The 26,822-nt window shown below is 37.3% G+C and overlaps 1 protein-coding gene across 3 annotated transcripts in view; it reads left to right on the forward strand.

Annotated features, from left to right (window-relative positions):
* The first annotated feature begins 324 nt into the window (after positions 1-324).
* KCNK2 (potassium two pore domain channel subfamily K member 2) overlaps positions 325-26,822 on the forward strand; it is a 154,934-nt gene continuing 128,436 nt past the window's right edge. For 2 of the 3 annotated variants that reach the window (XM_055234598.2, XM_063613916.1), the window contains exons 1-2: positions 616-675; positions 3,603-3,913. In XM_055234598.2, coding sequence (XP_055090573.1) covers positions 630-675; positions 3,603-3,913 — 357 coding nt within the window. In that variant the 5' untranslated portion in view covers positions 616-629. Of the gene's footprint in view, positions 552-615; positions 676-3,602; positions 3,914-26,822 lie in introns of those variants that run through there. The other variant, XM_063613917.1, reaches the window with a different exon arrangement.

Genomic DNA, 26,822 nt, shown 5'->3' on the forward strand with positions numbered 1-26,822 from the left:
CCGGGAAGGGGGAGCAGCGGAGGGCTGCAGAGCTGCGGAGGGCTGCAGAGCTGCGGGCGCCCGGACCGTGCCACACACCCCCCGCGGGGCACGGAGGGCATTGCGGGGGGAGACACACAAAGACATGCGAAGAGGGGCTGAGCGAGGCTCGCGCACAAAGACGCCGGGGCGCACGGCAGCTGGGGCTGCACCCACCGCCCCCGCGCCGCGCCGTGCCGGGGCCGGGCCAGCGAGGAGCCCGGGGCTGAGCGCGTGGCGGCGGCGGCGGCGGCGGCGGGCAGGCGCGGGACCCGGGTCGCCCGCGCTCTCCGGGTGACCCGGGCCCGGCAGCAGGCGCGCGCGGGGGCGGCGGCGCCCAAGCCCAACTTGGCCTCCGCCTCGCCCTCTGCCCAGCCCGCCGGTGTCCCCTCCTTCCCGCGATTTCGTTTCTTCTCACGCTCCCCCCCCGCCCCCTCCCGCGTCCAGCCCCGCTCTCCCCACCTTGTAAAACAAAGCCGGGGAAAATGCCTGCCCGTGCAGCTCGGAGCGCGCAGCCCGTCTCTGAATAAGAAGTGAGTACAATGGCGTGTTTGTAAAAAAAAGCTTCAAGTCCGTCTTTTTCAAAAAACATTTTGAATGCTGCATGCCTCATGCTTCCCAGCGCCTCGCGGGAGAGACCCGGCTATAGAGCAGGAGGTGAGACCCCCCCTCCGGTACCCCCACCCCTCTGGCCGCACGCTCTCCTGCCCCAGCCTTTTCTGGGAGGACTGCAAATGCCCCCTCTCAGCAAGCGGCCGTTTCCCATCTTCGCTTCGCGTCCAAAGTGTTGGGTCATAATCTGGATTTGGAGGCAAACCCTTGCCAGATCCTCTCCTCGCCGCTTCTCCCCCCTCTCCCGCCGGTGCCCGGGGGTTTTTGCATCTGCCTGAGGTATGGGTTTGGAACACCTTGGGGGAGTTTCCCTTGGAGAAGGAGGGTCAGCCCTTGGGAGTAGCCGACAGGCAGGACTCATGGTGACCCTGGTCACACTTGTTGCCCATTGCCTGGTGGGACAGGCAGTGGTGCTGAAAAAAGCTTGTTTCCCCTGCTATTCAGTGGTCAGTCGCAGCTGGAGTGAAGACATATCTGGGTGAGAACAGAAGACCGGGATTAACAGAAGACTGTGATGAGCTGGGGGAGGGGAGTGGGTAGTGACGGTGCTGAGTGTGTGTGGAAGGGGCAGCTTCTCTCCCTGATCATACATCAAATGGCGTGGAGGTGGAAACCAAGAGGTTCCCTGTATTAAAGGTTAAAGTCTGCTTTTATTTTTTTTAAATATTATTTTGGTATTTCATCAGTTTCTGTCCATTCTGTCTGCCAAATGTACATTACATATATTTCTGCTAATTAAAAAATAAGGCAACAGCTTAAAAGAATTAAACTCCTTCTGGAAATGTATTAGGTTAATGCACACACACACACACACACACACACACGCACAATCTTTTAAAAATGCCTGCCCCTTTCCCCAAAAAGCATATAATGGCAATGTGGCAATGTCTTAATGGAATTTCAGATTGGCATTTGGTGGCATCAAGGTAAACAGTCTTAGTGCTTTCTGGTTCTGCAGAGTGTAAACCACTGATGAGAAAAATCACAAATAGGAGAGCCCAGAGATCTGGAAGTCTTCATTTAGGGAGACAATTGTGGAACTTCTACGTGATTTTTTTGTTGTTTTTGTTCCAAAGATGGCTAAATTTTAAATTATGACTTTTGTTTTTCACTCAGACTCACTAAGCAGCATAGGAGGTTGTGGGGAGTCTGCAGATTATAGTGATTTTAGCTATTATCAGCACTTCCATTTTAACAGTTTTTTTAAATTATAGCATTAAACACATGCCCAGTGCTAATTTTGAGTGAAGGTGTCTTTATAAATATTTTAAAGGTGTCTACTAGCTTGTGGCTTTATTTGGAACAGGTGAATGTATCAGGAGAGAAACATGTGCATTCCTCTGTGTAGTAGGTTGAACCTTAGGAAATTGCTGTAATAAGCTATATGTACATGGAATCTCCACTTGGATCCATGGGTACAGAAACCTCATCACAGCTCTAATTTCATCTCTTCCAAATCAGATCCATTCGGAGCTTTGCTGATTGAGGATCCTGCCTTCTGCCATCATTTTACAACACTACTTAGGTCTAGTGTTTTAAATAGCTTTGTTTGCAAAGCTTCTTTTTGATGGGGAATTAGAGATGTATTTTATGAATTAAAACTGTGGTAGTCTACATTTAACTCACAGTGTTAGGTAAGAGGGCAGGGTAGGTAGCCATGTGAAAACTGGCATTTTTTATTAGCTTCTCATACTGAAGTAATTTCAGGTGCCTGTAGGGTATTTGAGTGCAATTCCATGGGTATTTCTTATATACTTACCTGAAAGTGTGTTTTAGATAAGATTATCATTTTATAATCTATATTATATACATGATAGCAAGTTTACTGAAATCTGTAACAATTATGGACTTTAAGTTGATTATTCTGTCTGAGTTGATGGTTTTTAAAAGTCTTATTTTTTCAGCCATTCTATTAACCTTTTTTAGTTGAATGTTGTCTTTCCGTAAAATGTCCTGTAGTAGGTGTTTTATTTTCCCCTTAGCAAGTAGAAGTCTAGTATCTCTTATATTTTTGAAAAAGAAATCCATTAATGATATTTTTGAACAGCTGTGATAAATAATAAATGGATTTATAGTCACCTCAGAGTATATGGCAATTTGTAAGAGAACCATATAAATCCACTCTAATGGAGCAATTAGCTTTGAACAGAGCATGTAGAGAGTCTAAGGTGTGAGCCACGGTTTTCATTTTTTTTTTTCTTGATTTTGTTCACATTTGAAAAGGAAGGTACTTGTCTTCTCTTGGTTGTGTCTAGGATTGACACAATGATTAGCAGTAACTTTTATTTGTAAAACATGTCAGAGATTGAAAAACAAAATACAGAGAATGTTTCATCATGAGCTCACTTTGGAGGACAGGCAAAAAGACAAAATTCGACCATCGAGTGGTTTATTTACCACAGTGTTTTACCAGAAAATGATGAATGATTTATTTTGAGCAACAATGTTTGGACCACAAATTCTCTTATAATGCAATTCATTTATTGTAATAAATTTTAAAATGAAAATAGAGAATGTTCTTTATATTGCTTGCTTGTGATATAAAGTTCCTGAGAACCAGAATAACCATGAGCTGTCTTCCTGAATATTTAAATATCTGGTTAAGTACCATCAACTCTTAGGAGTTCAGTATCTCTTTGTGAACTGGCACAATGGACAGATGTAAATTTAGAAATTGATTAAGAAGCCCTCAGGCATTCTTTTCTTTTTTTTGAAGTTTCTTCTTCGATTCCAGTTTTTTTCCTCTCATTTTGAACTCCAATAGCAGCAGAGAGCACAGATCCAGCCCCCTTTCCTTGAACCCATATATGTGGTCCTGAGATCTAGTGACAGCACTCCTGGTTTGGGTTCCAGAGCTTCCACCACGAGAGCGAGCGGAATTCAATCAACCTTCTCTGACCCCTTAAAGAAGAAGCCAGACCAATTCCCTTCTCATCTCCTCCAACCTAACCCTCATTCTCTGTTGTTGTCAGTGGCGGCACCTGACTTGCTGGATCCTAAATCTGCCGCTCAGAACTCCAAACCGAGGCTCTCGTTTTCCACGAAACCCACAGTGCTTGCTTCCCGGGTGGAGAGTGATACGACCATTAATGTTATGAAATGGAAGACGGTCTCCACGATATTCCTGGTGGTTGTCCTCTATCTGATCATCGGAGCCACCGTGTTCAAAGCATTGGAGCAGCCTCATGAGATTTCACAGAGGACCACCATTGTGATCCAGAAGCAAACATTCATATCCCAACATTCCTGTGTCAATTCGACGGAGCTGGATGAACTCATTCAGGTAATGGCATGGGAAGAGTTGTTACTCCTTTCCCCCAAATGGGAAAGAAAGTGACAGGAGGAGACAACTTGTAGCCCAGTGTATTACGGGTGTGCTGGTGGGAGCCCTATCCCACCTCGTTTGCCTTAACATATAGCTCTTTTCCCCAGTTTCTTTGTCTCATTTCCACTTCTACTGCCTATATTCTCGCTTCTGCCACCTTTTCTTCTCTTCCTCTTTTAGTTCTCTCTCCCAGTGTTCTCACATCCTCTTCTGCTTCTGTTCTTCTGTATTTCTTTCCTGTTGTCTTTCTGCTTTCTTTCCCTTTGCCCTGTCTTAGAAGTGTCAGTGGACATCCATGGGGTTGGGGTTACCACGCCGAAGGTCCTCATGGTTAGGATGATCATTGTCAACTGAGAAACATTGCTGTGGCAAAGGAGAGAAAAACAAAATATGCAGAAATGTGCTTTAATCTTGGCAGTGGCCATCATAAGATAGAAAAGATGAATTCATGATGTGACCCTCTTGAGATGGGTACCCCTCAGGTCAATAAGTTGCAGCTTACCTCTTTAGCCAAGGTATAACTTTGATGACTACCTTTTTAGAGTATCTGCAGATAAGTGATTAATTATTGCTTCTCTAACTCCCAGCTAAGAGAAATTTACTACTATACAGAAAAAGAGTTTTTGAATAAAACTAACTTAGTTCTAATTTACTCTATAATAGCAGAACAACATCCTTACAGAAAAACATTTTGTTTTAAAAATTAATCACAATAAGTTTCAGTTAGGCTCTTTAGAGATGGCAGTATTCTGTTTTTTGTAGATTTCTTTTGCATAAAACAATTCATTGGTCAAATCAGGATCTTAGTGAAGAAGAAAACTTTAGAATTTTCTCACAAGGAGTGACTTGACTGGTTGTTGAAAATGTTTTAATTGTATACACATTTGTTTTCCTATAGAGCCTACTTTTCTTACCTGATTTAATTCAAATTGGAATGGAAATTATTTGTGAGTCATCATCTGAGCATGTTCTTTCTTATTTCATATTTGGTTTTGCATTGTTTGAATGAGTTGGAATAGTGGACTGAGGGGAAAAATTATTGTTGGCTTTAATCCTGCTTTTTGTTTGAAGACCCTTTCTCTCATTTCCTCTTGCCATGGATCCCAAGATACTATCTCTGCCCTTCATCGTCCTCTCAGTTTACAGCATATGCATACACGTTCTTACTCAAGTTTTATTGAAAGATATCAAAACTAGTGTTCTCTGACACCTATTTAGTTTCTACCACATTCAGAAATTTCTGCATCTAAAAATTTGACTTAAGTTTTGAAAATGCTGTTCACTTATATACTGCATTCTCTATGATTTTTAGATGATGGTGACCTTTTTAGTATTGGCAGTGAAAGTGTCAGCTAACATTATTGTCCCAACTGCCCCCTTCCCTGGTCCCATGTAAGATCACTTTCACTTCATTCTCTCTTTGGGCCACATAGACCTATGAGGTACTAAAAATCTTTGAAGAATCCCCACTTTCCTCGGTTTCTGAAGAAGAGCTCTTGGATATCTTGGTGGAGGCAGCATGGTGTAGTAGTAAAAGCTTCAACTTTGGGAGCAGGCAGAATGCATTTTGAACTGCAGTTGAGTGCTTTATTAGAAGTGTCATCTTAAACAACTAGTTTTCCTCTTTAAGCCTTAAATGATCTATCTGGAATGAGGAAAGAGTATCTATCAAGTAGGGTGGTTGTGAGGTAAAGAGATAATCCACATAAAGTGTTTCGGTGCTCAGAAAGTGTTAGATTTGTTTTCTGTGGTTGTTATTTTCCTCTCTTGTCCCTTCACTGGATTGTAGCCTCTGATTCATGTAGTTGCATTCTTATCACCTGGAGTGAGATGCTTGGTTGGACAGGACAGGAAAAAAAAAAAAAAAACATGACCAGAGTTTCAGGACAACACTGGAAGAAATTATGTGTGAATCTGAAAATGGTCTCACCATCCGGTATTACCCAGATTTATTCAGAACTCTAAAGATAACTTGAAGGTCGTGGCAGGTAGGCGCAATCTGGTGGTGAATACCGGTCACTTTTTGCTACATTGTCTTTGAGATGGAAACAAGCAGAAATCAAAATATGACCTAGTTTTTTTCTTTATGCCCTTCATGGGCAGTCCATTTTAGCTTTATTAATTTTCTCTGCTGATTATTTTTGCTTCGTAAAAATCTTTTTTATGCTGATTCAATATTTTTCAATGCAGAAATTACCTATTATTTACTCTTGTACTGTTCATCTTTATAACCAAATGGTTTTGATAATTATTTTTTCTTTTTTCTTTTTTTATTATTATTATTATACTTGAAGTTCTAGGGTACATGTGCACAATGTGCAGGTTTGTTACATATGTCTCCATGTGCCATGTTGGTGTGCTGCACCCATTAACTCGTCATTTAGCATTAGGTGTATCTCCTAATGCTGTCCCTCCCCGCTCCCCACACCCCACAATAGTCCCCGGAGTGTGATGTTCCCCTTCCTGTGTCCATGTGTTCTCATTGTTCAATTCCCACCTATGAGTGAGAACATGCAGTGTTTGGTTTTTTGTCCTTGTGATAGTTTCCAACCCAAATGTCCAACAACGATAGACTAGATTAAGAAAATGTGGCACATATATACCATGGAATACTATGCAGCCATAAAAAATGATGAGTTCATGTCCTTTGTAGGGACATGGATGAAACTGGAAAACATCATTCTTAGTAAACTATTTTTTCTTTTTAAACATAATTTATTTTGATAAAAGAAATTGTTACAATGCCATGACTTCAAGGATCAAGATTAGTGTGTAAACAGGGAGGAAGGTAAATAAGCCAATAATCATGTATTAGAATTACACTTCCTTCATATGATTCTTATAAATTTCCCAATTTTTTTTTCACATTTATTTTCCCATTTAATCATCCCTTGAAACCTCATAAGTGTATCTATTGGGCAGCAATACCACAACATTAAGGATTAGATAGCATCATTCGGATGGGAGTTCAGGTCTTCAGAATCTTTTGGTCAGGCATTTTTCCTAGAAGTCTCTGCTCTTTTGGAGCCTACCTTCTTTCAGTGCTGAGGGGGGAAACAGTTGGAGTAGTTAGCGTTTCAGTTCTAGTGTTGTTGAAGAAATTCTGCTACATATTATGGAGAGTGAGGACAGAGGAGGAAGTGAGTGGTCTGACAGTGGGCCAATATCAGGTGCAGTTAGTCTAATCTGGTCTCAGGCATTAGGTTATTAATTATTCCTCTGGTTGGACTATAGCAACTTGATTTCATGCTGTGGTTGTGTCTTGGGGTGGGGTTGGGGAGGTGAGGGAAGATATAGGTAATGGAGCATTAAGGCAGGTGAGATCAACTGCTTCTTTTATTATAGAAGCATGTGTGTATGTACTAAGTGTTGTTTTTGGCACTGGACCTTCAAGACAAGGTTGAGGAGGGGCAAAGATATCAAAACATATACCTTTGCCAACCTGACATGTTTTGAGCAATATGATTTTCAACTCCCATTACATTTAAACTAATGTGATGTCAGTACAGAAACATGTATGGCAAATTGTTCAGGTTTCTTCTTTTTTTTTTTTTTGAAACAGAGTCTCGCTCTTGTTGCTCAGGCTGGAGTACAATGGCGTGATCTCGGCTACTCCTCTGCCTCCTGGGTTCAAGTGATTCTCCTACCTCGGCCTCCTGAGTAGCTGGGATTGCAGGCATGTGCCACCATGCCCAGCTAATTTTGTATTTTTAGTAGAGATGGGGTTTCTCCATATTGGTCAGGCTGGTCTCGAACTCCCAACCTCAGGTGATCCACCTGCCTCAGCCTCCCAAAGTGCTGAGATTACAGACGTGAGCCACTGCACCCCGCCTGTTTAAATTTTAAGAGCCATGGATATCATTAACAATAGCCAAAATTTAATTAGCACTTACTATGTGCAAGGCATTATTCTAACTGTTTACCTATATTATCTCACATAACTCTCTTAAACAACCCTAATAGGTAGGTGCCTTATTGTCTGCTTTTACCTTATAGGGAAACTTAAGTAAGGGGTGCTTCAGTTTCCAAGAGTGCGTGGTGGAAGAACTGTCATTCAAATCTTTGGATAAACTCTAGCACTTAGTTCTGGTATTTACTACTTTTAAAAATAATTTAATAAATATTTGATGTAAAGTTTCCTGTTATTCCTTATGTTAAGGTATAATGAATATTATAGTTCTCTGTACATATAGCATATCTTTCTTTCCAAAATGAAAAGTATATAAACTGAATCTTAATATTCTTTCTGGACAACAGGATTATATCAGTATTTTCCCATTTAAATGTGGCAAATCAGTAGAGGATGGTCACATTAGACATATCTGGTCTTCGTTTATTACCGTGTTAGTTGAATCAATTGTAGGGTTAAAAGATAGAGTGAAATCTACGATCTATATATTGACAATAAAAATATCTTATAGGACATTTGACATTTTTGTTTTCTAATTTGAGCCCCACTCCTTCTTGAGCTAGGGTGGGAAGATATTCTATCTGTTTTGTGGTGAAGAAACTGACGTGTTTGGACAAGGTCATCTGGTAGCCTCAGGTCTGGATCTTCAGAGTCTTCCTGCTGAAGGGATTATCTTCTCTTTATACTAGGCATCTCATTTTGGTTCATCCAGTGGCATTTACTGAGGACCTCCAATGTGTTTACCTCAATGGTGGGTGTTGAGCCATTTAAGATGATGGAAAAAAAAAACATGGCTTCTCTCAAGGTGCTCCTTCCTACATGTCAATCAAAGGAGATAGCTATTAACATAGGTACAATAGCATTGCCATAGAAATACTTACAGACTGGAGCTGGGATCCCTACATGTTGGGGCCCTGAGGAAGAAATTAAGCATTTAATGAGAGGAAGATACAGAAGATGTGAAAGGAAACTTGATTTTAAGGTGCCTCAAAGTGCTCTAGGGGAAGATGAGAGGACTAGTGGACATTCTAAGCAGAATGGGCATGGTATGCTCCAGTAACTGAATATCTGGGTGTGAGGGGCAGGGGCATGAGCAGGTTTAACAAAGTAGACCATGGAGCGTTGTTCCATGCCAGGGAGGTGGGCTTTATCCTAGGCCTACTCTTCCACCTGGTGTCAGTTTTGTGGGTACTTGGCTGTGTAGCAGAGGATACTTGGAGCTACAGGATAAATAAATAAACATGCCTTCTCTAGAATACCAGTGATAGTGGCCTTTAAAAACAAAGCAAAACATTGTTTTATATTAATTCCATAATCATTCATTCATTCAAAAACATTTGTTGAATGCCTACTGTGTACATTGTCCTAAGTGCTGACAGACAGTGGAGAATAAAATCAGATGAAAATTTGTACCATTAGTGAGTTTACATTTGCTAGGGAAGGTAATATGTTTGATAGAACAGGTTTCAGGAGAAAAAATAAAGCAGTGGAGAGGGCTAGGAAATGTTGGATGGTGTTGGTGATTCATTCCAGATATGGTCACTAGGGAGGCTTCACTAATAAGGTGACTTTTAAGTAAAGAGTGAGGGAAATAGCCAAGTAGCTGTCTGGGGAATAATACTTAGGCAGAATGCTCACCACATACAGAGGTTCTCACCGAGGGGAGAGTTCCTGGCATGTAGAAGAACTACAAGGATGCTGGGATGGAAAGGTAGAAGGTGATGTCAGGCAGGTAATGGGGGCCAGGTTATGTAGGGCCCTGGAAGTCATCATCATAAGGAGTTTGGCTTTTTGGTGCAGATAAGTATCCAGCTCCGGCTTGCATTTCAAGAGGATTTCCCTGGCTGTGGTGTTGAGAATAGACCACACAAGGCAGTGGGTAGAAACAGGGGAGGCAGGTAGGAGGCTGTTGTAATAATCCTGGTAAGAAATGCGGGGGACTTGAACTAAGGGATTGTGAGATATGATCAGATTCTGGATGTATTTTGGAAGGAAAGCTAATAGGGTTTTCTGATTGACTAGAGGTGCAGTGCAAGGGAGAGGAGTTAAGGACAACCCCAAGATTTTTGTCCCAGGGAATGAACGGAATGGGGCTCCCACTTCCCTGGGATGGGAAACAGTGAAGATGAGCTAGTTTTGGGCATAATGTCAGGAGCTTAGCTTTGGACATTGCACTAATTGTGTCAGTTATACATGTTTTAGTTATTGAGGAAGATTTATGGGATGCCACATAGCAGGGCTTACAGATCCACGGTTTATTGCAGGAAAATGACAGACATATAGCAACAGTACCCAAGTAAAGCCATGCATCAGAGGCAAAGGCTGCATGACAGCAAGGGGTCTGCAGAGGCCAGTGCCAGCTCCAGTGATACTTCCTCTGCAAGGCCATACCAGGACAATCCTCTCTTGAATCAAGAACCACTGGTGTGTGCATGGAACAGTTTGGAACCAAATAGCCTAAAATGGGGTGTCAGCCAGGGCTTCTTATATCTTGCTGGTCACATAGCGATGTGTTTCCTACGTAACCAGCCCCAGGGACATAGCTCCCCAGAGTCTCACCAAGACCAGGTGCAAATCATCCATTGCACTGTTACTAATAAGCAATGCTGACAAGCTGGTACCCACCTCCCTGAAACTCCTCAGACCATGGCTATAAAGTGGTACTCTTGGTTATTGTGTCTCATGCCTTTACCAAGGGACAGTGCTGTATTTAAGCGAAACAGCTCAGACTGATTTCAGGTCAGCACGCCATGTGAAATTTGAGTTGATTATTAGGACATCCAAGTGGAGATGTTGAGTAGGAAGCTGCAAATATGAGTTTGGAGTTTGGGGGAGGGGCCAGACTGAAGATACACATTTGGAAGTCATCATTATATAGAAGCTATTTAAAATCAAGACGCTGGATAAAAACATCTGGGGAATGAGTGTAGGTTGAAATGAACAGAGATTCTAATGTGATTCCAGGAGCACTTCAACATGTAGCAATCTGTAAGGACTAGAATCCAAAAGATTTCAAGGATATTTCCCTCATTTTAGGAAACTGTACCACTATATATATAAAATATATAGATTATGTACATAATCTATATATAAAGTATATAGATTATGTACATAATCTATATATAAAATATATATAAAAGATTTTTATATATAAAATCTATATATTATATATAAAAGATTTTTATATATAAAATCTATATATTATATATAAAAGATTTTTATATATAAAATCTATATATTATATATAAAAGATTTTTATATATAAAATCTATATATTATATATAAAAGATTTTTATATATAAAATCTATATATTATATATAAAAGATTTTTATATATAAAAGATTTTAGATATAAAATCTATATATTATATATAAAAGATTTATATATATAAAAATTTTAGATCTAAAATCTATATATAAAATATGTAGATTATGTACATATCTATACATAAAATATAGATTTATACATAATCTATACATAAATATATAGATTATGTACATAATCTATACATAAATATATAGATTATGTACATAATCTATACATAAATATATAGATTATGTACATAATCTATACATAAATATATAGATTATGTACATAATCTATACATAAATATATAGATTATGTACATAATCTATACATAAATATATAGATTATGTACATAATCTATACATAAATATATAGATTATGTACATAATCTATACATAAATATATAGATTATGTACATAATCTATACATAAAATATATAGATTATGTACATAATCTATACATAAAATATATAGATTATGTACATAATCTATACATAAAATATATAGATTATGTACATAATCTATACATAAAATATATAGATTATGTACATAATCTATACATAAATATATAGATTATGTACATAATCTATACATAAAATATATAGATTATGTACATAATCTATATAGTATATTATATATATATAATATATATGGTTGTTGCAAATGCAGTTTTTGTCATTACTTGCAATGGCAAAAACTGCAATTACTTTTGCACCAACCTAATACAGTGATTTGGTGGCTGTCATTCTGATTTGTGTAAGCACTCAGATATATTAGATATTTGACTTCAGTCTTAGAAAGAGTACAATTATTTTTTATTTATGGAGAGATAACATGCTGTCTTTAGAAAGCGTCTAGAAAGACTTTCTTTTCTTACCAGTGGTTTTACTCTTCTCATAAAACTTTTTGTACCTAATTATAGAGTTTAGGGACATAAAAATAGCCTGCAAAATGTCTAAACATCCCATAAATACTTTATGTCCTTTGGGTTAATCTCTGGAAAAAAGCACTTTAAAGCAGTGTCATTTGTAACCTTCTTGGATGTATACTAACCTAGCAGCTAGAATTATTTTACCAGATTAACTAGATGCTACTTAAATGTCAGTGCTCCAAAAGTGAGAGTTCCAAGAGGGAATTGGGCTACCAAATGGGGATATAGAAGTCTTAAAGAAAACCGTGTCAATTTCCAATTTTCCTAGGACTCCCCCACGTGCTACTTTCTTAGAGGAATAAATCATTCTTGCTTTCACTCTCTGCCCATATGTTCATGCTGGCTTGCAAAATACTTTTTCTTGTATAACTACATCAAGTAGCAATTGAGACATTTTCATGTACTATTTATTAATAATTAGGTTTTTATTATAAAACATGAAAGTAGTCTGTCAGAAAATTTTATATTTGAAGAATATATGAAGATTAACAAGTTAATATTGGATACAAAATGAGAAAAATGCCATATGAGTGTTATATATCAATAAAATATCACTCAAACTAATGTGATTAAAAAGGAATATTATTTTAAAATAATGGCTAGAATATTATTTAATAGATGGGATGGTTATTTGAGAATGAGAGAAATTATTCTGCATGTAAGTTTTCATATACTTCAAAATATTTTTTGGCAGAAAACACTTAGTCTAAGCTAAAAACAAGACTTAAATGTAGAGCTCAACAACAATGATAGACTGGATTAAGAAAATGTGGCACATATACACCATGGAATACTATGCAGCCATAAAAAATGATGAGTTCATGTCCTTTGTAGGGACACGGATGAAACTGGAAACCATCATTCTCAGCAAACTATCGCGAGGACAAAAAACCAAACACCGCATGTTCTCACTCATAGGTGGGAATTGAACAATGAGAACACACGGACACAGGAAGTGGAACATCACACTCTGGGGATTGTTGTGGGGTGGGAGGAGGGGGGAGGGATAACATTAGGAGATATACCTAATGCTAAATGACGAGTTAATGGGTGCAGCACACCAACATGTCACGTGTATACATATGTAACAAACCTGCACATTGTGCACATGTACCCTAAAACTTAAAGTATAATAATAATAAAATAAAAAAAAGAAACTGAAAAAAAAATGTAGAGCTCCATCAAATAAACAGTATTAGAGTAAGGTTAGACCAATGTAGATCTGTCAATATTAATTATAATAATAGCTCTAAAATTCTAAGAGTTGTATATTCCACATTTGTGTATTTTATCATATATTTGTATATCATTTTACACTTTAAAGTAAATTATATTACTTAATTCTCACATCCCTTAGGCACATATGTAGTAATTCGTATTTGTAAAATGGAGAAACCGAGGGACAGACAGATTAAGCACCTTGCAGTTCAGAAAGAAACAAATGCCACCTTAACCAGATTCTTCCTTATGACTCCATCTCCAGTGCTTTCCTCTTAGACAGTTATACAGGAATGCATGCAACACATGTCTAGCAATAATAGATACTCAATAAATATTTAGTTCAAGTCTGCATCTTCCTAGAGATACTTTGATAAATCTTCTGTCTTGCTTTGTTAGGAAACAGAAAGGTTTTTCTTCATGATCACCATTTTACAGATGAGTAAATTGAGGCACATATTGTTTAACCAAGGACCACTCTGCCTGTTTCAACTTGAGATGCTGAAAGTGGCACAGCAAACGTTAAAATGGCAGAGCTTCTATTCAGGTGACTCTAACACTTCTTTCCACAGTATCAAATGGCCTCTTTAGAAGCTATGTTATTGGGTTGCGTTTTTTTCACCCCGGGCTCCTGTTTTACCCAACCCTACAAACCAAATCAGATTTATGATCTGTGCATCTAGGACATGCTTCCTTAATTTTAAATTGCTGCTGGATTGTAAACCCAGTAAACACTGCTTAAGTCGTCTGTGTGCTCTGTGCTGTACTAGCAAGGATGAGCAGTTGAAGACACAGCAGGTCTGTAGATGCGAAGGCAGAACATTTACTCATGGTAAACTGAGCACAATTACAAGGACACAAAAGGGCAAATAAAATATTTTGCTAAAACATGTGTGACTGGACATTCTTCATGCTGGGGCATGACTAGGTGAGGTAAATCAGGGAAGACAAGAGGGGGGCAAGAGGAAGTGGTTGCAAAGACACACTAAATTCATGTGCTACCTGTTGGATTATACGACCTTTATCTTTTCTTGCTTGCTAGCATTCACAAAGTAATAATAGTTTTTTGTTACACAAAATTCAAATAATGCAGGAAGGTAGAAAGAAGAAAGCGAACCTCTCTTTAGACCTATAAGCGTATTTGGATATACCAAGGTGTGTGTGTGTGAACATACACACATACACATCTTTCCACACATGATTTCACACGTATGGGATCACGTATGCATGCCATTTTGCTGTCTCCATTTTTCAATCACCATTGTTAGGGGATGATTTAGTAACATTTTTTTCCTACTAAAAATATTTATTTTAAAATTTTTATGAATACACAATAGTTGTACATATTTATGGTATACCTGTGATATTTTGATCCAAGCATACAGTGCGTAATGATTATATCTGGGTGACTGGGATATTCATAACCTCAAACATTTATGATTCCTCTTCATAGGCAGCAAATAATTTTCTAATTCTTGTTTTAAAATATAGTCTTCAAGGGCTTTGACACAGAGGACTTAATACAGTGGGGTTCTGACTCATGAGTCCCCTCCTGCTGGTGGGGCAGGGTAAGGTGGATCATAGGGAACCTCACACAGTGGCTGTTTGTGGTAAAGTAGCTTTAAGAATCTTCATGACATGGACCATTTTGAATTCACATGTTTTGATAGGGCAACACAGACAAACTGATACAACACATTTTTAAAGATATGGAACATGGAGCTAAACCAAAATATTGAGTTTCTTCTAGTAGAAAACTTCCCTCTCCGATTTATGATGTTTTTGAGATACCTCTGATTTCACAATGTTTGAAACTGCATTAAGTGGAGCGTATTACAGTTGTCCTAGGACATGCTGTTTTCTTCTCTCGACCCTTCTAATTTTTAAAAGTTCTTCAACAATAGTGCTTTGCTTTGTGTTCTTTTGAGGGTGGAACCTGGATCCTTAGAGATAGAAAACCCAGTGTCTAAGTGGAATCTGCCTTTCAGTCCTGCTTCCTCATGAACAGCAAGCAGAATAATTAATGGATCAACCGAGAAGGAGGGAGTTTTTACCTAAAATGCATTTGTAAAAATCTATACCTGCAGGTACTAAGAATAGTTCTCTTAGCTGGTGGATAATGGTAAAATTTAACCAATGACATATTAATGTCTGGACTAAAAGTATGATTGTGGTAAAAATAATACTTTGGAAAGGCATGTAAAAGATTTTAGACCTGTCTGGTAGTGCAGAAGTAAAAGTTCTTAAATTGACAGCCATGGTTTTGCTCTCAGGTTAGGACTTACAGACATGTGCTTCTTTCTTCCTTCCTCTTCCTGCCCCCTTCCATTCTGATACCTTCTCTTCCCCTCTCTTTCTCTTCCCTCCCCCATTCTTACCTTCCTTTTTTTCTTTAAAAAAAATTAAATGGCTCTTCTGTTATTGGCTATGGCTTCCTTTTGGGGTGAATGTTAATCAAGAAAAATGGTTTTTTTGGCAGCATTTGAAATTACATAATTTTCTTGCCCTCTGCTACCTTTGTGAGTTCATTCCTTATGGTTTCATGCAGTTGCTTTAATTCTGACAATTTTCTCTAATGGTTAGTAGCAGATAAAGTTTAATGGTTACTTTCTAGAAGGTGTCAATTCCATTATGATATTTGGTTGGGATTGTGAAAGTGATGGTGTGATTCTTTTAAAGTGAAGTTTAGAATTTGAAGATGAGCAACAAAAATTTATGTTTCCTTGTGGTCCTTTGGTCCAAATGGCCAATTCTTTTAATAAGTAAAATATAGAGGAATAGAACCTGTGACATGGCAAAAGAGACTTCTGGGAAATGAAAGGTGGCTCCTTTCAGCCATTCAACTGGGGTCTGCTCTGAACTCATGGGCATGGTTGATGGTCTCCTTCATGCCTGTTTTATCATTGATTAAATATCTGCATAGGTTAGGTAATATTCTTACCAGTAAGAGAATTGGATGATACGATCACATCTAGAATTAACTCTCATTCAACTCTTTGTTTTTATAATCCATGATCATGTGTATCTTGGGTCTTTGTCTTCCTAGTAGTTTTGTTTTTTAATCTGTTCCTTGGCAGTTATAGTGTCCCTTGCCTATTTGAGTTGTCCTTTGCAGACATACATTCTGCTTAGTTAAGACTTTGATAAGTGTCAATTAGAACTGTGGGCAGTATTCCAGAAGAGGAGAATAATAATTTACCATGGGTGGCTTTTTGTTTTTTCTCTCTTTCTTTTTTAAAAAAATTCTATTATCTCCCTAGTGATATTGGCATTGTTTAATTATGTCCTTAGGTAAAGATTCATGGTGACTCTTGAGCCTTCTTCTAGGTCACTGGAATCACTATTTGAAAAGGGCAGCCTGCTTGTTTTCCCCCAAATCCATTAGTTTCCACGTGACAAGGATGAGCTTCAACTCTCATTTATGTGTCTCTTTCTCCTGGCTTGTGAGATTTTAAAAATTTAATTAAGCATTGAATATATTTCTCATTGTTAAAGATCATGGTGATATTTCCAGACTTTGATATTTCCCTTTTCAATTTTATATTAAAACATCACAGAACAGATATCTAGCATTACACTTATCTCTTCAAATATGTATTTATTTTATCTACATTTTTTAACTGTTTTTAACTGTTAAAATTCTTTCTTTTAGATCTCTGGCCAAACATACTTATTTGTACAAGGAATCAATTATCTTTCAGTCTTTGTAGATAATCTTCTTTTTATGACAACTTACGTTTTGTGAATTGATTTTTCTCTCTGTCTTAATTTGTCACCTTATAGTAGCTATTTGATTGGTAGAGGATGGTTTCTCTGTACAGAGCTGTTTTATTTTTCTCTATGATGACTTAGGAGTGCATATGTGTTCAAAGATATTATTCTCTCTGTGATTTCACTCTGTTTTGCTTTAAGTGTTTCTCAGAAAACTAGGTTTTCTGTTTTTCTTTTATGGATAAATTATATGTATGCATGTATTTATCTAACTTTTAAGCTCAAGTGTACATGTGCAGGTTTGTTACATAGGTGAACTTATGTCATGGGTGTTTGTTGTACAGATTATTTTATCGCTCAGGTATTAAGCCTAGTACCTGTTAGTTATTTTTCCTGATTCTATCCCTCAGCCCATCGTCCATCCTCTGATAGGCCCTAGTGTGTGTTATTCCTCTCCATATGTCCATGTGTTCTCATCATTTAGCTCTAACTTATAAGTGAGAACATGTTATTTGGCTTTCTGTTCCTGCATTAGTTTGCTAAGAATAATGGCCTCTAGCTTTATCCATGTCCCTGAAAAGGACGCGATCTCGTTCTTTTTTATGGCTGCATAGTATTCAATGGAGCATATATAAGAAAACTAAGGATTCTTTTGGATTTATTATACATACATGAGAGAGTTCTAGTTAATGTATCCTCAGTCTACAGTAATGTTGAGTGAAAGTGCTACTATTTGTGGACTGCTAAGTTAAAACGTTTGTATTCTTTTTAGAAGTACTTAAGGAATGAAATTCACCAGGAGCTTGTAGAAGTATAATGTGTAATGTATTCTTTGGTGATGTGGCAGTGAAGGAAAGCTTAGGGAAATAAGTAAAGCAGTACATGTCAGGACAGAGGAAAGGGAGGGGGATCTCAGTAGATCCCATCACATGACCACACAGATTAAGGTGAAGCATATTTTAAGGAAAAAAGTCTTTAATTCTTAAATTTTTCATTTTTAAGGTCTCAACATAGTTTCTTGGCTATTGTAAAGTTCCTGTTCTACAGTTATGTATCTGTTCTTATTATTTAGCTAACACTTCCTTAGAGGAAGAAGGGAATTCATCAAGAACTCATAATTGCTAAAACAGGACATGTTCCCATTGGGAAAATAAAAAATTCTCCTTTCCTGTCACTATCATTTATATGCAATAAAGGGTGATTTGACAACATTTGATTTCAGTGACAGATACAATAAAATTAACTTCTTTTTTCTTTGGACGTCGTGTGGTTTCTGCACCAGTGTGCTATTAATAGCACCAGGAAAGTAGATTCTGAGATTTGTGAATAAAGAGGCACAGGTTCGTGTCCATGTAGGCATTTTGGGGTTAACTTAGAGGGCAGAGGTACCTCATTTATCTTCTAGATGTGGAGGGGAGTCCTTAGTAAGGTTTTGTCCTGTTAACCCAGGAGTCACTACACCATGGGTCTGTGGTGTCGTGTGTGTTCCCAACAGGGTAACAGTGTGGCCGGGATGCCTAAACAGATTTCCAAGCAGGGCAGCCCAAAATAGGTGAGAAAGGAGAAGCATAGTTATTAGATGAATTTAGAGTTCATATATTTTATTTTGCATTGGGACTAAATGGAACGTCTTATTTTCCTCAAAATTGCCATAGAGAGGCTTACAAATTATGTTTAGTGGGCAGCATTTGTTTTATACAGCAGGATCTCAGATGCCTGCAACCTAGGTGTTTCTTAAGCATTGAAGCCAGTGAATATGATGGAGGTCTTGTTGACCTTTACTTTAAAGCTTAATTTGGTGACTTTGCCTCTTTTAGTTAAAAAAAAATTTACAATGTTAATGGCATCACAGTCCGTAAAGAAATTTAAACATTGCTGGTTGCAGTTCTGATGTTCGTATTGTACTAGGAGATGGTTTCTCAGAACACCCAATTTACTCCTGCTTCTCAGAAAGTGAGGCAGGCTTCTGCTGTTTTCCATTTGTTGCAAACCATCCACAAACCATCAAGTGCATAACGAAAACATGGGAGAAAATTATTCCCAGTTGTTACTAAGTAAAATTTTGTAAGACAAAGTTATATTTAATTATTGCTCAAAATAATTTATCGTTCATATAAAAGAAAAGGATAATTGATTTGCAATATAGTTTTGTGAACCTGAATTTGTTTGGACATTTGGAAACATACCAATTATTTTGAATTCTCTTTCTGAACCCCTACTTAGAAACATTTTTGCATTTATCTATTTTATTCAGATAGCATATTAGCTGTTATAGAGGTCTGAGGTAAGATAGTTGGTGTGATGATCTACACATCTAAAGCAAGAAATAGTTAAAATTCATGTTCGTTCATTTATCCATTCTGTGTTTCTGTTTTTGGAAGGCTTCGTTCTATGCATGGGATATAATCAACATTTAACTAAACTGAGAGTTTTGTTCTCATGGAGCTGCTATGCTAGTGAGGGGTGACTAAAAATTAACAAATATCTACTTGAACAAGATAATTTCAGAAGGTGCTAATCATCTGAAGACTAAACAACGCCTAATGAGATAGAGCTGGGAGGTGGGCTTCTTTAGATGGGCCATGTTGAGAAAAGTTTTCTCTGAGGACATGACGTTTAGATGAGGTTTGGATGAGGGAAAGTCAGTCATATACAGGTTTTTTGGGGTGGGCGGGAAGTGTTCAAGGAAAAGGCAGCACATGCAAAGGCTAGAACATACTTGATGTGTTCTAAGACCCATAGAAGGTCTGATGTGATTGGGCCATCTCTGGGTGGATCAGGACAGCTGTAGGGGATGAGGCGAGGGAGGTAGACCTGGTAGGACAAGTGGTCTGGGCTTTAGGTGCAATGGGAAGTGAACAAATAGAAAATTTCAAAAGAAATAGACAATTGCATCATAATTGTGCTAGGCAAATACAGTCTCATGCCGCATAATGACATCTTGGTCAATGATGGATTGCATATATGACGGTGGTCCCATAAGATTATAATGGAGCTAACAGTTCCTATTGCCTATGACGTAGCCATCAAAATATCATATCTCAATGCATTACTCAAGTGTTTGTGGTGATGCTGGTGTAAACAAACCAACTGTACTGCTAGTCATATTAAAGTATTGCACATACAATGATATACTACCTAATAGTAGATAATGACAATAAACAACTATGTTACTGGTTTGTGTATTCACTATACTATACTGTTTCCATTATTTTATTTTGTTTTATTTATTTAAAAAATTTTTTGTTTTTAAATTGATATATAATATTTGGGCGTATCTTGGGTGTACATGTGATATTTTGATGCCTGTATACAATATGTAATGATTAAATGAGGGTAATTGGGATCCCTTATATTAATATATAAATAAGTTAACTGTAAAAGTGTCTCAGACAGGTCTTTCAGGAGGTATTACAGAAGAAGGCATTGTTATCATAGGAGATGACAGCATCATGCATATTATTATTCCTGAACAACTTCCAGTGGGACAAGATGTGGAGGCGGAAGACAGTGATATGGATGATCCTAACCCTGTGTAGGCCTACGCCAGTATGTTTGTTTGTGTCTTAGTTTTCATTAAAACTGTTTGATTTAAAAAGTAAAAAATAAAAATAAAAAAGCTTATAGAATAAGGATATAAGGAAAGAAAACCTGTTTGTACAGCTGTACAATGTGTTTGTTTTAACCTAAGTGTTATTATAAAAGAGTCAAAATGTTAAAAAAATTTAAAAGTTTGCAAAATAAAAAGGTTACAATAAGCTACGTTAATCTATTATTGAAGAAAGAAAAGTATTTTTAATGGATTTAGTAGCCTAGGTGCATAGTGTTTATGAAGTCTACAGTAGTGTACAGTAATGTCCTAGGCCTTCACATTCACTCACCCTCACTCATTTATTCTCCCAGAACAACTTTCAGTCCTGCAAACTCCATTCATGGTAGATGCCCCATACTAGGTGCACTATTTTTTTTTTATCTTTTCTATGTTTAGACACACCAATACTTACCATGTGTTATAATTGCCTACAGTATTCATTACAGTAACATGCTGTATAGTTCTACAGCCTAGGAGCAAAAGGCTCTACCATATAGTCTGGGTGTGTAGTAGGCTATGCCATCTAGGTTTGTGGAAGTATACTCTATGAAGTTCACACAAGGATGAAATTGCTTAAGGATGCATTTTTCAGGACATATCCCCATGTAAGAAACATGTGACAGTCATGCAGTGGCCTGTTAGAGGCATTAGATCAAATACATTTAGATAGATTAATTGGAGAAATGTTTATGAAGGTTGGTTTGGTGAAGAATTTTCAAGAATGAGGACCAAGAGGGAACACACAGGGTTTGGGATAGTAGGAGAGGAGAGAACTTTTCAGAAAGAGATACTTAGGGTGATGAGACAGGTAATATGTGTATCTCTGGGACGATATAGGGAGAGAGGAGATGGCTGGTTAAAGATTCTGAAGCTGGTACTAGGTATTGAATTTAATGTGTCTAAGATTCCTCAAGAACAAGATAAATTTTTATGAGCATAGATGATACTAGATGATTCTTATGCATGGGTTCTGTGTGGTAGAGCTCTTTATTTCTGTTTTCTCAAAACAAATTCTAACATCTGTTTTAAGATAAACGATGTATATTTCACCTCTAAAATTTATTTTTTATTAAAAATCTCCCACAAGATTGATATTACTGGGCATATTATAGCTTACATGCTACCAGAAATGACTATATAATTATTTTATTCTTAATAAATATAGGCTTCTTATTTTCTCTCTGGTTAACGAGTTCCAAAGCTTCACATCAGTTTTAATTTCTGGGAGATGTTTTATCAGACAATGACATTTGGCTCTTGATTTAAGCAGGCCTAAAAATCTATTTCATGAGGGTAATTTAAAATAATTTGGCTTAATTAAAATGGTAAATGATGTTATTTTATAATAATGATATCATTCCTGAGGCACATTTTTCTTGGACAGCTGTACTGTGCTATTATGCAAATAAGTATTTTTTGACGGGACAATAACTCCTGCTTTATTCTTCATTATTCAAAACCTCGCAATCATATTATTTCCTGATCCATAGACAGCTTGTGTGTCTGTGTGTCTGTTTTACTCCCTATCGTTTTCCCCGATGCAGGATTAAATTGCTTCAGATAAGCCTTCTTAATAGGAACATACTGAGATTCCTTTCTATTGAAGAAGAAAAAAAAATAGGCTAATCTTATATATAGGCCAAACTGGGATGAGTGTTTTTGAGTGTAAAAGGAAATACAAAGAACCAGCAAAAAATGGTGACTACATCTGAAAGGCAGGCAATTATAAGAAAGAATCTTTCAGAAAATTGTATCAAAATATATTTTGAATTAATTGCATGTAACATTCAAAGGCATAAACTCATGGAATTTGGAACTTGGGATCTACCATAGATATTGCCTATTCAAACTCTGTCATTTTAGAGCTAAGAAAATAAACAATTTGTTCATTTTCCTAAGAGCATACTGCTGGTTAGCAATAGAACAAACACTGGGTCTGTGACTTCTGGTTTTTCAAACTCTCCTCCTCCTAATGTCCCCTTTTTACTTTTTCTTTCTCTTATAAATACCATCATCGTTCTAGGATCAGAGCTAGCTATTCTAGCACTTTTCATTTCTTTGAGTCAGTAATCCATGTATCTTCTTCTTTGCCCTACACAGCAGCAGTTTGCCCCAAACTCCCTGCAGGTGTGACTCACTGTTTTGCATTGATCATCTGTTCTCTTGCTAGTGCCTGCTTGCTGCCTCCTGTGCATTGCTGAATGAATTAGTGAAACGTCTCAGAATTTTAGAACTAGGGAAAAATCCTCCTGAATCTTGGGGAAAATAAAAGCAGGTGGTGTCTTTATGAAGTATCTCATCACCAAAATGCCCAAGTGAGGTTATAAATGGATTTTTAAAAAGGACTTCACAAATTAATGGATCATAAATACAAAACATATTAGTAAAGAGAGGTGAGACAACTTAGAATTTTAAAAATTATTTTTTATGGGAAATGAATGAAAATTTTATGAATTAAACAAATATTTATTGAGTTCCTACAATATGCCTAGCATTGTAAGGGGCTATGGATTTTTTTCTAGGTAAATTGTGTTTCATCTTACATATTCTTTCATAACCTGATTATCTCATTTTGTAATATATCATGAACATCTATCCATATCTCTAAATATAGATTTGTAGAACCCTTTTTGGAGGCTTTGTAGTATGCCTTTTTATGGATGTACCATCTTTTTAAACTGTTCTCTTATATCAGGCACTTAATAATTTTTTAGTTGTGGGAAAAAACGTATAACAAGAGCTCTACCCAGTTAACAAATTTACAAATGTCTAATACAGTATCGTTGACTATGTGCACATCAGCATCATTGACTATCTGCACAGCAGATCTCTGTAGAACTTTTCATCTTGCATGACTGAAACCCTATACCCACTGAACAGCAAGTCTCCCTTTTTCCCTTCCTCCACCCACTAGCAACCAGCACTGTGTTTTCTGCTTCTATGAGTTTGGCCATTTTAGAGATACCTCATATAAGTGGCAACATACGGTATTTGTCCTTAACGTGATTGGTTTACTTAGCATGGTATTGTCAAGTTTCATCCATGTTGTAGCATATAACAGGGTTTCCTTCCTATTTAGGGATGGATCATATTCCATTGTATGTCTATACCCCATTTTCTTTCTTCATTCATCCATCGATGGACATTTCCACCTCTTGGCTAGTGTGAATAATGCTGCAATAAACATGGAAATGCACATATTTCTTGAAGGTCCTGTTTTCAATTCTTTTATTTTTAATTATTATTGATTTATTTATTTCAACTTTTATTTTAGATGCAGGGAGTACATGTGCAGATTTGTTACAAGGGTATATTGCATGATGCTGAGGCTTGGGGTATTATTGATCCCATCACCCAGGTACTGAGCATAGTACCCAATAGTTTTTTAACCCCTGCCCTCCTCCCTTCCTTCTTCCCTGCTTTAGTAGTTCCCGGTGTCTGTTGTTCCCATCTTTATGTCTGTGCATATTCAATGTTTAGTTCCTACTTATAAGTGAGAACATGTGGTATTTGGTTCTCTGTTTCTGCATTAGTTTACTGAGGATAGTGGTTAAGCTGTGTCTACACTGCTGCAAAGGACATGATTTTGTTCTTCTTTATGGCTGCATAGTATTGCATGGTGTATATGTAACACATTTTTCTTATTCAATCTACTATTGACAGGCACCTAGATTAATTACATGGCTTTGCTATTGTGAATAGTGCTGTGATGAACATATAGGTGGATGTGTCTTTTTGGTAGAATGATTATTTTCCTTTGGGTAAATACCTAATAATGAGATTGCAGGGTTGAATGGTAGTTCTATTTAAAATTCTTTCAGAAATCTTCAAACTGCTTTCCACAGTGACTGAACTAATTTACATTTCCACCAACAAGGTACATTTTCCTCTACAGTCCTGCCAACGTCTGCCATTTTTTTGACTTTTTGATAATAACCATCTGACTGGTGTGAGATGGTATCTCATTGTAGTTTTGATTTTACATCTTTCTGATGATTAGTGATGTTGAGCATTTTTTGTATGTTTGTTGGTTCCTTGTATGTCTTCTTTTGAAAAGTGTCTGCTCCTGTCCTTTGCATAACTTTTAATAGGGATATTTGTTTTTTTTTTTCTTGATTTAAGTTCCTTATGAATTCTGGATATTAGGTCCAGAGTTTGTTGGATGCATGGTTTGAGAATATTTTCTCCAGTTGTGTAGATTGTCTGTGTACTCTGTTGATAGTTTCTTTTCCTGGGCAGAAGCTCTTTAGTTTAATTATGGCATGCTTGTCAATTTTTGTTTTTGATGCAATTGCCTTTGAGGACTTAGCCACAAATTCTTTGCCAAGATTGATGTTGAAAAGAGTATTTCCTAGGTTTTCTTCAAGGGTTTTTATAGTTTGAGGCTTTACTTTTAACATTTTAATCCATCCTGTTAATTTTTGCATATGGTGATAGGTAGGGGTCCAGTTTCATTCATCTGCATATGGCTAGCTAGCTATCTTAGCACCATTTATTTAATAGGGAGTTCTTTCCTTACTGTTTATTTCTGTTGACTTTGTTGAAGATAAGATGGTTGTAGATGTGTCACTTTATTTCTGGGCTCTCTATTCTGTTCCATTGGTCTATGTGTCTGTTTTTGTACCAGTACCATGCTGTTTTGGTTACTGTAGCCTTATAGTATAGTTTGAAGTCAAATAATGTAATGCCTCTAGATTTTTTTTCTAATTTTCTTAGGATTGCCTTGGCTATTTGGGCTCCTTTTGGTTCCATATGAATTTTACAGTAGTTTTGTCTAATTCTGTGAAAATGATGTTTTTAATTTGATAGGAATAATGTTGAATTTATAGATCGCTTTGGGTGGTATGGCCATTTTAATGATATTATTTCAATCTATGAGCATGGAACACTTTTCCATTTGTTTATGTCATCTATGATATTTTTCAGCAGTGTTGTGTAGTTCTCCTTGTAGAGACCTTTCATCTTCTTGGTTAGACGTATTCCTAGGTATTTTATTTTTTTGTATGACTATTGTAAATAAATACCCTGAAATAGGATTGCAGGATTATATGGTAGTTCTAGTTTTAATTTTTTGAGGAACTTCCCTACTATTTTCCACAGCTGCTGCACCATTTACCTTCCAGCCAACAGTGCACAAGTGTTCGAATTTCTCCACATTCTTGCCAATATTTGTTACTTTCTGTTGTTTTGATGATGCCATCCTAAGGGGTATATGTGAAGTAGTATCTCATCGATTTGTGTTTTTGTGATAATTAGTGATATTGAGCATCTTTTCATATACCTGTTGTTCTTTTGCATGTCTTCTTTGGAGTAATGTCTATGCAAGTCCTTAGCCCATTTAAAAAATCAAGTTATTTGTTTTTTTTTTTTCTATTGAGTCATGTATGTTCTATGTATATTTTGGGTATTAATCTCTTATCAGGTATAGTTAACCTTCTGTATCCATGGGTTCGGCATCCAGGGATTTCAACAAACCACAGATGAAAAATATTTGAAAAACAATAGTACAGTAATAAAAATAATGCAAATAAAAACAGCACAGTATAACTACCATTTACACACCATTTATGGTGCATTACGTGTTGTAAGGCAGCAGTCCTCAACCTTTTTGGCACCAGGAACCAGTTTCATGGAAGACAATTTTTCCACAGACCAATGGGGGTCAGGGGAGGGTGGTTTTAGGAGGAAACAATTCCACCTCAGATCATCAGGCATTAGATTCTCACAAGGAGCACACAGCCTATTATAGATCCCTTGCATGCACACTTTACAATAGGGTTTGAGCTCCTGTGAGAATCTAATGCCAGGACTGATCTGACAGGAGGCAGAGCTCAGGCGGTAAAGCTCCCTGGCGGCCGCTCACCTCCTACTGTGCAGCCTGGTTCTTAATAGGCCATGGACTGGTACGGGTCTGTGGATTGGGGACTGGGGACCCCTGTTTTAAGTAATCTAGAGATGATTTAATGGATGTATGTAGGTTATACGCAAATACCATATCATTTTTTATAAGGGACTTGAGCATCCACCGATTTTGGTATCCATGGGGTGATGAGGTCCTGAAACCAATCCCTCATGGATACTGAGAGACAATTGTATATGGTTTCCAAATAGCTTTTCATATTTTATAGGTTACCTTTTCATTCTGCCGATTGTTCCTTGGTTTCCCAGATGCTTTTTTGTTTGACATAGTCCTATTTAT

This window comes from Symphalangus syndactylus, chromosome 19 (assembly GCF_028878055.3).
Source record: "Symphalangus syndactylus isolate Jambi chromosome 19, NHGRI_mSymSyn1-v2.1_pri, whole genome shotgun sequence".
Lineage (NCBI taxonomy): Eukaryota > Metazoa > Chordata > Mammalia > Primates > Hylobatidae > Symphalangus > Symphalangus syndactylus.